This window comes from Pezoporus flaviventris, unplaced genomic scaffold (assembly GCF_033815535.1).
Source record: "Pezoporus flaviventris isolate CSIRO_AGI_PZ_B2104156 unplaced genomic scaffold, CSIRO_AGI_Pfla_v1 ptg000002l, whole genome shotgun sequence".
In the NCBI taxonomy this organism is placed as follows: Eukaryota; Metazoa; Chordata; class Aves; order Psittaciformes; family Psittacidae; genus Pezoporus; species Pezoporus flaviventris.
The window spans coordinates 87,779,749-87,792,739 of NW_026892550.1; the positions used below are offsets into that span (position 1 = coordinate 87,779,749).

At 39.3% G+C, this 12,991-nt stretch overlaps 1 protein-coding gene across 6 annotated transcripts in view; it reads right to left on the reverse strand.

Annotated features, from left to right (window-relative positions):
* Nucleotides 1-878: 878 nt before the first annotated feature.
* The window catches only part of KIAA1549 (KIAA1549 ortholog), a 147,424-nt gene continuing 135,311 nt past the window's right edge, over nt 879-12,991 (reverse strand). For 4 of the 6 annotated variants that reach the window (XM_061444954.1, XM_061444952.1, XM_061444953.1 and 1 more), the window contains 3 exons: nt 9,508-9,653; nt 7,498-7,652; nt 879-2,441 (listed from right to left, as the gene is read on the reverse strand). In XM_061444954.1, coding sequence (XP_061300938.1) covers nt 2,187-2,441; nt 7,498-7,652; nt 9,508-9,653 — 556 coding nt within the window. In that variant the 3' untranslated portion in view covers nt 879-2,186. Of the gene's footprint in view, nt 2,442-7,138; nt 7,250-7,497; nt 7,653-9,507; nt 9,654-12,991 lie in introns of all 6 variants that reach the window. The other 2 variants (XR_009741793.1, XM_061444955.1) reach the window with 2 other exon arrangements.

Below are 12,991 nucleotides of genomic sequence, written 5' to 3' on the forward strand. Positions count from 1 at the left end.
TTTTAATGGGAGCACAGGAACAGTCAGTCTTCAGCATTGTCAAAAAGAGCAAACATTGCCCGATCGATACATTCTCCACTGTGCAAACCCTGACATTTTGCAGAAGTGCTGGCACCATTCATGTTTACAAACCTGGCAGAAAGTAAAGGGTTCTTTATTTTTACCCTAGAAGTGATTTCCACACAAAAGGCTTAAAAAATTTAAAACATCATAACCTGTTGGTACTGCTGTACACAACCATGCTGGTGTTCTGACTCCATTCAAGCCTCAACCAGTGCCCATAAAGACATACTGAAGTATGAGATTGCTTCACTACAGTAAGTCCCTCAAAACAATTCCATACAGCCTTTTGATGATCATGCGTAAACAGAAAAAATAAGTCAGCTTCCTAATAAAGAGGAACACACCACCTTTTTTTCCACATCAGTGAGCAGCCAGTCACTTCCTGATTTTTGCTTTGGCAATGAATAAGATGTACACACTTCATGAACAAGGTACATAAGGTTTTTTCATGGTGTCCTCCTACCTGTTTTCATTTCAGTCTTGGTTAGTCCTGTCACCAAGAACAGATACGGTAGCCAACAACCACCATACCACACCAGTGTTACATACCTGTGTTTCACTAATGCCATTTCTACCCCAGTGAGAGAGGCAAATGTAGTCCTAACACATCAACTGCCCAGTGATCTGTTTGGCAGACTACTATCCCATAGACCTTTTATAATTACCATTTCCTGGTGTTTGAAATACCCATACTGTAGTACCAAATATCAAGGCTCCCAAGCATCCTCACAAAGACAGCTTACCCTCTATCTTTGTGTCAGACTGTTAGCTTTAGTTCAGCCCCATCTGAAAATAAACACACTCCAACAAATCAGTAAGTAAAATTTCTGTATGTATTATGTCAGTTACAGTTATGCAATGGCCAAATATTAGTAAATTCATAGCTAGTATTAAATTAAAACTGAAAAAAACCAGCGACAAACAGTTCCATGGCACGTACCATTCTTACCATGGGATAATGCTCACCCTTTGTCCAAAGGGACAGTGGAAACAAGTATAAATATAGAAACTGTCTTGAAACTGCAAATCTAAGCCTAGGTTAATGCTCTAAACCGTCACTGACTTTCACTAAAATTATTCAGATCCAAACATAAGCAATGATTTAGGACATCAATTTATAACATAATGCTGGTGACCCTGTACCAGTTAGGCTGGATTGGTTTCTGTCCACAAAGCAAACAACAGAGTGGCAATATTTTATCGCTGGTCTTGCAAGAGCATATAGTATGTAAATATATTGTTTAAAGATATAGGTATACATTGCCCCAAATTCAGCTGTCACTGAGTATTCTTCTCCCGGTTTTCAGTAATTTTGAAACAAAATAAATACCAAGCCCTTTCTGTTTGGATGCTTTGCTTTGTTTTTCCAGCCTGAATGAGTCTACAGAAACTTTCTTAGTTATACAAGGCCAATGTTTCACTTTGCAAACATTGAAGATGAAGGAACACTTGAAGCTTCAGCACCAGAAGGAAAACAAGGAAGAGTGCAGAAGGTAGCTCCATTTGGAAGCACAGAGCTATAACAATTGTTCCAGTTTGTTACAAGTAGCTCATAAAGACTTTTATTCTAAGCAGTACCACTGTTCCTGACAACCAAAGTGATTCTTATGTGGGATCACAACTTCAACACCCTTGAGCTGACACAGTTTGTAGTCTTGCAGAACAGCAACACAAACCAGTTCCCCATAAGCACTGGAGAATCAGAATATTTGCAATCTCTTGCAAAATGTCATTTCAGTTTATTCAAGACTTCGCCTACTTCTTTAGAAAAAGGAGTCTATCATACTTGGAGGTTTTTTTTTCAGTGTTTTTTTGTTGCAGGAGCATTGAGTTCTTGACCTAAGGTTTTGTTTATGTTACGTTGAACGAGGGCAGGGAGAGAAGAGAAGCACCGTAATATTAGCATATCAATTAATACTACTTGTGATGACACCAATGATTTCCTCTGTTTGTCCCCCATCTCTCCCTACTATCCTCATTCTGCTGCCTTTTTCAGTTTTTCCAGAGCGCTGTGAACAGAGCTGTGAAGTTCATTCCTTTGAGAGAACAACATTGCTGATTTCCTCTAAGTCTTTGCTTCCATAGGAAGCAGATACCTGGCAGATTTGCAAGGGAATGCTAAATCAACTATGGAAGTTCTGCACTGTTGTCTGTTTCTGAGAAAGTCGCAGAAGTTCTTCTCTAATTGCTTTGATAAGAGAGGCTGAAGAGTGACCTGGCTGGAGGTCCTCAGTGGAACTGGTGGTGTAGCAAAGGCCCTGGCCCTGAAGGCTGTTGTGTGGAAGCTGAGCAGGGGGTGCTGAAGGCTGCCTGGCTGAAGTCCTCGGCATCGGGAATACTGGTGAGGAGGAATATTCTTGGTGTCCATGCGTATGCGTCTGGAAAAAGGTAGAAAGCATTACTGTACTTTCTGAATAAACGTGATAATCCCAGAAAAGACAAGAAAGCAAAAACGCAACGAACAGAGGGAAAGCAACATGGAGATGCTTCTATCTGCTGCCACTGTTCTTCAGCTGTATGAATGAATGAGTCCTCTTATGGAGCACAAAACAACAAGCGCACACAAAATTGCTGGACTGCCTCAAGCTCAGGGATTTTCAAAGTCTCTTTGAGAATCCATTAAAAAGTCTCACCCCTTTACTAAGATTGTATTTTTAGAAACTGCAGTGGAAGGAGGTGGGGAGAAAACCCATATAACTGGAAGTCAATAGAAATGGCTTTTATTTCCTTGACTTTCCATCAAATTCCTAAAAGACAACAGGCAAATCACTTTCTTCCCGGCTGTCATTCCTCCATACTGTTTCCACATAGAGATACTACTATTTTCACCTTCCCCTTCACTGCCTGGCTTGCCTGTTCAGGCTGTACACTTGTGAGGACCCTGTGACTGACCAGTGCCCAGTAAAACATGGTCAACAGAAGAAGCAGCAGGAGAAAATTATTAAAATCAGAAAGATTATATTATTTTTTTTTATACTCAATAGCTGTTTTAAACATCTGAGAAACTTTATCCCAGTTTAGGGACAATCATTGTTTCAGGGTAGAAAAGGGTTAATTCTCTATTTGTTTGTAAGGTACATTTTCTAACAAAACAAGAGAAACAGAACACAGGCCTGAGTTTATGGGCTTGTCTATCTGGAAAAAGATCTGCTTACACTAAAACAAAGCATGAATTTACAGTACACTAGGTGGACTCCATGGAATTCCGTATGGGCACATGCGATGTACACTGTGAAAATCTAAACTCCATCCCTAAAGCAAGGGTTTCCTCTTGCCTAGTATCACTGAAGGCTGAGAGACAGACAGAAGAAAACACTGGACATAAAGGACTTGAACACATCATGCTGAATACGCTCAGCTGTGAGCAAAGCAGCGTAATTCCCTTTCAAAGGGTCTCTGCTGGGGGTGAGGAGCAGCTTGCTGCAGCAAGCTCAGGTCACAGTTATCACAGTTTAGTGAGCACTAACTACTCTTTCCCTGTGGATAAGCCCTGAGTAGTAGCAGAGAGAGCAATCTGATGAGGGAAGAAAGGACTGCAAGGTCAGCTAGAAGAGGATTTGGGAGGGAAGGGAAATGAAGGGATTACAGCGCAGAGCCTGGGAAGGATATGGGGGACCAAGGGTGTGACTGGCAGCTCCTTCACATCTCTCATAATATAAATTACTAAGATCTAAGATATTTTATATAAAGTATAACTTGTAACAAATTCTGACTCTTTCACAGCTCATGTGAAGCACTCATCATTTACACAGTTAATTTGGGGATAGAGAGTAAGAGGAAAAGAGGCTTTAATAGAAGAATGATAGGTAAAGAAGGTTTTCCAGGTATCATCCTGTCTTACTACTTATAAAAGGGAGGTGATTTCAGTATAAGAAAGGAATGAATGGGTGCCTTGATTGTTCAGAGCTATTTCTTTGGCAGTGAAACCTGAAACTAATTCATACGTGCAGTCTAGAGTTAGTAAACCTGACAAGTGCTCTGTGGGTTTATAGAAAAGAGGTGGCATAAAAAATATTAAAAGCAAGCATTCCTTGACACATGAGTCTTAACAGCAATCTAAATTACATTCAGGTTTCTTTTACATTAAAATGCATTACATGATTCAGCTCGTATCACATATTGCACTGAACTGCCACCATAAGAATGCTACATTAAGGGAAGTTAGGAAGAAATCTGATGACTGGAGCTGCTGTTTTTTACCATTAAGGCTATGAAAGTTTTCTTAAATATCTCAGAAAAACAGAAGTGTGTATTTCTGTGATCTCTTATATAGCATCAGAATCAAACCAGGCTGGCTTAGAAACCTAACCTATACTAAACTACAACAGCAAAATAAGGAGACTAAAAAGCTTGGAAGAATTTTTGCTGGGCTTTTTTTCCACTTTCAAATTTCTTTACTATCAGAAATGCACATTGATATATAATATTATATATGTAACAATCTAGTTTCATATAGTATCTATCAATTATGTATTTTCATATAGAAACTTCTGTATAATTAACAGTAGTACAAAATAATTGTCAAAAATATCTTTACCAAGTCTTCCTTCTTAAGGAACGGAGATGTAAGAGATCACGTTGTGAATTTTTTAATCTTCATTTAATAACTGTTAAACTCTTGCCAATTTCAACTGGATTTTATGTATACACACACACAAACATATATGTACGAACAGATATCTAACATCCACAAAACCAGTCAGCTGATTAGCACATCCTGATTTGTGCCATCACTGAGTCTGTTTCTGAGTAGCAGAAAGGCCAAGTTAGGCTGTGCTCAGCTACAGCTGTCAGCCAGCATGTATCTCACAAGGGATAGCTAGCGGACATAAGAGACAACTTGAAGTACGGTGAGATGTTTTAGAGATACTACAGTGGGCAGCCAGAGTATAAAAATAGAATAAAAGGATAAGAGTGGCTTGGGGGAAACACTGGAAACCTGAAGATGACGTGGGAGAACAGTGGAGAGCTACAGGGGATTGTAGATGGGTAATAAGTGATGCCAAGTGGTGGTAGGGAGATAGATATGCAACACATTACACATATCTGTAAGAAATGAGGCTTCATCTGTTCTGCTGCTCAAATGACCACTTTCTCAAGTACTGTATTTTGTGTCAGCTAAGGAAATGCTGTAATTAACCTGGTTGTCCAGGCCTTCCAGATGGAGAATTAAGGTGAATTGATGATAACCTGCACACTGGCTTTGGATGAGGAGATACAAGTGAGAGGTCACATTTCAGTGGAAAATCAGGTGTTGACTCTTGGAGTAATAGCTGAGGACAGTGTGAGGAAAAGCGCCACTGCAGGAAGACAAATCCAGATGCTTCTTGAGTTTGTGGGCGAGAAGAACGCTCTAGGCCTAATCTTCCTAAGAGCAGGAAACTTGCTCAGACTGAGGGAAGAGTAAGACTGTTTACAAGGGATCGGAAGAATACTGAACCATAAGGAATAGGACCATCATTAAGTAAAACCTCCTTTCAAAAAGAAGGAAAAACAAATTCAGAGCTCTGTTCTAGTGAAGGAATCCAAAGTACAGAAAACTAAAAGAGTCAAGTAATAATACCTTTTTTTTTTCTTTTTTTCTTTCAATGGGAATGATCCCTTGTAAAAAAGAAATAATTCCTCATAGGAAAAGGAAAGTGCAGGCACCAGATGAGCTCTCCTACAACTAAATGATACCATACTCATATAGCTCTAGTCCACGATCTCCTCCTTTTGACTTTTTTCATTTTTAAAGAGACCAAACTGAAAAATGTAACACTGCAATAACATATGAGCTGCAGCAACCAGAGAGCAAAAAGTTCTGTCAAAGCTAAGGATGTGTTTTAAATTCTGATTAACTAAAAGAAAGTCAGCCTGGACTGAGGTGATATGTACCCATCTGAAATGGTGACTGAAGGTGCAAACTGCAACCTAATGATATTGTATTGGGCCATGAATCTTTTAAAGTTGTGCAGGTAACACGTCAAACCCAACAGTTTGAAGAACACCTTAGATAATGGGTCCATAATTGAATTTTCAGTAACATTTGCAATTCATATAATAAAATATTAAGAAAGTAACAGCTGAACATGCATTTGGGGGACAGAAGGGAAAGGCTCATAGATCTAGGAAAGAAATGCAATTTTCAGAGAAGACAGACAAATTATAAGGGGCAATGAATGGTAACCTAGAGATGCCTCTGAAAATGGAACAAGAGAGATACTAAGATCTCTCATGCAAGTGCTCTTCTAGATGTAAACTGAAATTATGATCTTCTTACACTCAAATATCACAGTTCCAAGCACAGATAGCAAGTTCAATCAGGCAAATACATCTTCCAGCTTTGACAGTTAAAGTTTCTGAATAGTATCAGTAGAGTTTGTCTCCTGCGTGCCAAGTTCTCAAAAACTTTAATGCTGCTTCTCTCAAGCTGATCTGGAGTAGTGGCAACTCAGCTACACCAAAATCGAGAGAGCAGGCCCATCCTGTTGCATTTTTTCTCTGCAAAGCCATTTTGAGATCATGCAGTACTGCAAAGCAACTTCAAGTAATGTGAACACACACTGCCTTAAGCGTGCAAAAGGGGGAGATCCTTCCTTCCTTCCTCCCTCAAGGAAGAAACCAGAACAATAGCTTGAGCAAAGGAGCAAAAGAAGAAGCATGAAGTTGTTGCTCTCAAGAGCACTTCAATAAAGCTGTCACAGGTCAGTCTGCTTCAGGATGCAAGTACTCAAACATGGACTGCTAGCAGGCAGCTGTATCTTTCCTGGAAAGGCCAGGTACTATCTTCAACCTCACATATCTGGTTGAATCAGAAACGTCAACTTCTAGAAGCACCACTGCCAAGACCATGAAATCACGATGGCTGCCTAGGCAGCACTGGTAAATGAGTACATATTAATTTACCACATCCTGCTCACTGGGGCTTGGAAAACAACTTGTTTAGAAGCACCTCTACTGTTATGTGCAAGTATGTACCTTATTCCATTGCCCTGACTCCTGCTGTTGCGCACTGATACGTAAGACAAAAGAACTATACCAATACAAAGTAGGACAGCAGTCTGGGACAATTTAATTTAACTTTTCTACTTACAATGGTCTCAAAATACAGTGGCATATTTCAAAGAAGAAAATGGAAAGCAGTATCCACCTCTGCTGGAGCTCAGAAGCAGAACTGGGTGAACTGCAATTAATGGGTGAAGGCCTCAAGTGAGAAAAAAAATAAACAGGTTAGGGTAAAGTGAGAGAAAGCAGTTAGAGAGCAGCAAAGGTGACAGCAAGCAAAAGTTAGAAGAGCTAACAAGGGTTTGAAGAGCAAAGCAAAGAATGTCAGAGAAGCAAACTGAAAGTATTCTGGGGGAAAAAGTTCCAAACAGTAATTCAGGAAAATAATATACCCGAACATATCATCACTACTTCGGAAACTATGCAAATGTGTAACACAGTACTCACTGCATCTCGCCTAGCATATTCATCCTCTCCACGGTACTGGGGCCACCCTGGCCCCCCCGGCTGGCCATGCCCTGCTCTGCCTGAGGGGATCTCCACTTGTTGACCTCCGATCCTGCTAGCAATTCCCACCTGAGTGAGGTGCTGTATCTGAGAACCTTAAAAGCAAATATTGTTTTTTCATCTTTATACACAGTAAAGTTTGTAGGGCAGACAAATGACAACATAAAACTTTGTTGGAAGCAGGAAAAAAGAAGAAATTTGAGCTCTGTTTCTGTGCAATTAAAAAAATCAGCAGAAAGAAGGCTTCAGTGTAGAATAAAGAAGGAAAAGTTATGTGCATTTTGTGCAGTTCATGTGAGTGTGATGCTTTTCATTGCCACTGCATGGAAAGAAGAGGTTGAGATACATGCACCTCAGACATGGATGACACTTCACTCCAAAAATATGCCAGCCCTTTCCAAACAGTGTTTACTGAAAGCCGTGGCAATGCTTTCATGTAAATTACTTGGCAGCAAAGAGAAGACATTTGCTCCTGTGGTACACCTTATTTGCATCACACTGGCAAGACCCTAACTCTCCAGACTGCCTTCTATTCCATCTCTCAGCAAAATTAAACACATGACTATATAAGAGCATGGTTCTTTCAGCTTTGCTTTGTGGTTAAATATTAAACGATGCTGTTGTTGACTAACGAGAAGGTCAGAACACACTGTATCTCCTTTCAGCCTGAAAGCTAACCTCCTCCTTTCTCCTTTCTTTTCTCTTGCCTCCCCTCCTGCTGTTTTCAAACACATGCAAGGACAGCCACCACCATTAATTGCAAGAGATGTAACAACATGCCATCTTTCCTTTTTCCTAAATTTCCTCCCAGAGGGGAACACAATTTATTTTATTATTATTATTATAGTATTTTATTATTCATTAGAAATGAAACACATTTAATAAACCCACAGATACATAAGAGAAAACTGTGTGCATATGTACAAAAAAGGGAGGAAAAGACAAAAACAACAGATGGACATTTAGGTCACTTCCATATTTTCCTCTCAAAAACCCCCAATATTTGAGAAGTTTGATATTTGCACATAATTACGCTGAAGGACAGGAACTAATAATTTGAATTGCCTCCAAACTTTCAAGCAGAATATACATGAACATTTAGAGAATAGGACAATAAGACAACCATCATTAAACTCTAGCAGCCACTACATCCCTGTCATTCTCATTCATTTAACATTTACAGGGAGAGGATAGCAGCTATCAAAACTAGGCCTCTGACAGGAGTATATGATTGTATTTTCAGTCTTTTCCAACTCCCCAGGAAGAAAACATTTCTCTGGGAGAAAATTAACTGTGACATTTGCATAAGAATGGAATCTTTTATTCTCAGAATCAGTGTTCGCTGATTCTGCTTAATTGCCATGTGACATTAGAATCTTATTCATGATAGCACTGATGAGCACTACATAAATTATCGCAACCAAATCAGGGAAGGGAAGGCTTTATACAGGAGAGCAGCAATAGATAATATCGTAAGAACCTAAAAGATCCTTCTTTTATGCACGTTTCTAGGCAGAGAAATTAGAAATAGAGATGCAGAGAAATATTAAAAAGATTTGCTACTTAGCAGGCTGATTTGGGATGCATTAGTTAGCTCATTTAGTACAATAAAATAGTTGGCAGTGGAAAGTTAGCATACAATCTATGGCCTAAGACTACGAAGTAATTTTCCATTGTTAGAGAATGGGGTTTTTTGAAAATATGCTGTGTGATAACCAATGCCTGTGAGATACTAAAAAGGTGGCAAATCACTGCCTGTTTTTGCAAGGTCCTATGGATGTAAAGTTAACCTCACTTTATCATCACTTTTTTTTTGGCAGTGAAGACAAGAATCACATTTCAAGTGCAGCAGCTGAAGGAGACGGATGTCATAATGGTAACCTCAGTGTAAGACTAGATACAGAAAATGATCAGTTATTTTAGAGCATATTCAACTTAAGTGAAGTGTACCTGCAGTGCTTCCAACTGGTCGTGGCCGTGCCACAGATGGCATTTCCTCTGAGTATATCCCTCTGGAGGAATATTGAACCTCAGGTGGCTGCTGGTCTGGGTGCATTAATTCTGCAGGTTGAAGAAAACCTGGCCCGAAGTTCTGCCTGTGAAAAAGTAAGGACTCAAGATTACAACAAGTGAATTCCCTAACTGGAAACAGTAGCGCAGGCGTACCTCATACAATGGCTGTTTATGATGCCCTTTCACGTACATTTTAACCACGTACATTTTAACCTTAGATGTTAAAGAAAATAATTACATCTGAGGAATATATTCCTCCTTCATGATCTGCATTGCACTACAGTAAGAGTTATAAACTCTTAACAAAATTTCACACACTACAGTAACCTCAACGCAGAGAAAAGCCCACAGATGTTGTTTTCTCCTTGGAGAAAAAAGTATCTTTAATGAAAAAGAAAATCAGAAAAGTAAGACTTCAGTAGTGATGTAGCTGCTTACCTCAGCAACAAAACTGACTCTTACTCAAGAGTTTCTGGGTACACAAACTGTTAAGACATAAACAGTCACCTATCTCACTTCATAAATTGTGCCAAGGTAATGGAACTTGTAAAAGGAACACTCTAATTTGTCCTCAGAACAGGAGCAGAACAAAAAAAAAAAGCAGTAAAGCTGCTTTTCCTGTGTTTCCTATTAACATATCTTAACCCTGGCTTGGAGAGATTATATTTTAGGAGACTGATGGCAGCTGAGTTTTCAAGGGTTATTGATTCCTGCCGATATGGTGGAGGTGTGGATGCTCAAACTTCAGGTACTTAGATTACAGGCTAGTCTCTCTTAGATTCCAGAGTATGATCAAAGATAGACACGTTCCTCAAGAAGTATTCAAAGCAAAACATTAGGTTCACTAAATCATTTCCTGCAGGAGCCTCTCACTGATGAGTATAAAGGAAACCAAGTGAGACAAACACTAAGTCAGGCAATGAAATTACACGCAGTGAGGACTAGGGATGAGTTTTTTATGCCATTTACCACATTAGCATCTAACCCCTTCTAGGCTATGGACTGCAGCCTATCCCATTCCTCAAGAACTCAGTTTTACACCCTTTCATTTCACAGGAAAATCCCATGACTGCACCTAATTCAAACTGTTCTTGATTTGTGCTTCATTTGCAAAACTACCTACCTTTGTATGACAGCCAGATAGCATAGAAAGTCGACATAATAATAAATAGCCTAATAAAGCCAAGTAAAAGCATAATAAAGAACAGAAAAGCAATTGTAAATTAAAGTACTAGCTACTTGGCATACAGTATTAAACGGAGGTGGCGTAAGGGGTTCAAGCTGCAACAATCCTATTGTGGAAGTGCCAAAATTTCCGTGGCTCCCTTGAATGCAATCCCACCTGTCCACTCAGCAAACCTAAAGGAAATCATTTCCAACCAGACTTAGAAGCTAGTTAAAATAAGTGCTTGAATGGGTAGGTAATGTTTAACAATACCACCTTACGTTAATCACTGTAACCAGTAAAAGATGTGATCATCTGGCCCTTTATGACTGCAGTGCTGAGCTGGAACCTTATAGCTGATAAAGTGTTATTAATTTTTTGACGTTGTTTAAAGAAAATATTTTCTCAACATTCCTGCAAATGTACTGATTTTGTTCCAGTTTTTCAGAAGAAAGGAAGCATATCCTTTACTGCTAATGGATTTGTACTTGAGAGGTGCATATTTAATAACCCATCACCCTTTCTTCTCCATCTTCTTTGTAATAGATATAGCTACTCTTTATTATCAGAGATAACACAAGAGTATAAAAATGGGATACATCTCTGAATCTGTATCATACAGGCTTTCTAGTGCTCCCCCCTATTTTACCGAGACATAGCTTTCATTTTTGCACATTAAAAAAAAAGTAAAATTAATCTCCAGTTATTTAAATGGGGAGATACTACCCCAAAAATCAATTTTATACCACTAATCCACTATGGCTAAGTATCTCTATGTCTGTTGCATGATGCAACATTCATTTTCTGGCAAAAGCTGTTCATTGTGCCTTCATGTTTGCCTAGCTGTTACGTGACCTAGGTCTTTCACATTCACTTTTTTTTCTACCCAAGCTGGTTCCACTTCATTAAGATGCTATGTTTGTACAGAGAAGGGAACAGTACAGTCACATAATTATTATTCCATGCATTGGATATTTAAGCCAATGGACTATGACATTGATACATGCCACCTAATCATACTGACCTCAGGTTATTTTTCCTTCCTCTAATTGGCGCACTGTTTCTATCAATTTATCATTATCTTCTGAATTTGAGCATAACCCTCACTCCACAAGCATGACAACTCTCCACTTTTTTTCTATCGGCCAAGCTCTAGGAAGCCTTCTATTTTGATGAAATTTTAAAGGAATTCTTCCTGTTAAAGTCAACGACCTTACACATTGTTAGCTTAATCTGCCAGCACTGGAAAAGGAAGCATCTGAACTATTAATAATGATGCCATTCATTTGTAATTTACAGACAACCAAAGTGCCTATGCCAAATGCTGATAAACTTTTGAGCAAAAAATATGTCGCAAAGACACCATCTTGCTCAGCTGTATTAACACGGGTTACAGAACTTTCATGATTAATTTATCACATTGTCCCTGAATGCATAATAGGCCAAAGAGAAAATTCTCACTAAAAAACAATCGGTTATGCTTTGCGTTGGCAGTTCCAAAACTCAATCTTCAAGGTAACTTAAATTACAAGAAATACACTGCATGTCATATTGTATGCCATTTCACGTATGCTCCACTCACACTGTAATGGTCACCTTCAGCTAAGACCCAAGTAAGAAAATGTGGTTAGAGATGCTTCCTTTTCTAGTTGTCCCTTTCAAAAATCAGGTTGCAAAAGAATGGGTAAAGGAAAGTTCTTAGTAACCGTTTTACCGTCAAGTTTCCAAGGCAGTGAAGACTTTAGGTGAAATCTAATGAATGATATGGATACCAGTGGGATTTCATCTCACATGGAGAGATGTAAGAAGGTAATGGGAGAGCAGCACGAGGCTACCATTTTACACCTAGGTGAGTTGCAGCAGTTTGGAGAGGGTGAGACAAGTCTGACCACAGTGGGAACCATGACTCAAGAGTCCAACCTCATGTGTAGTTAAAACACAGACACCAAACGTGGAATTGACAGTCACCTGGACAACTGCTTTCTTCTCTTTGCACGATTCTACCACAACAAGACCAGGAGAAGACGGAAAATTTGCTCTTTCCCCCGATTTTATAATAATAGGCCTGCAGGGCATGTTTTCTGTGGGAGGGTCACCATGCTCTGAAATTAGTTCTCAGCTTGGTTAAAAATAGAATGAATCTGTTAGCCATGTGAAAGCTTTTGAGAGTTAGCGTTGCCCTGAGGCTACAGAAACAAGATGAAAGCAAGAATATTGGGAGAATGACATGCAACTGTTTCAGGTACTCTAAAAGCT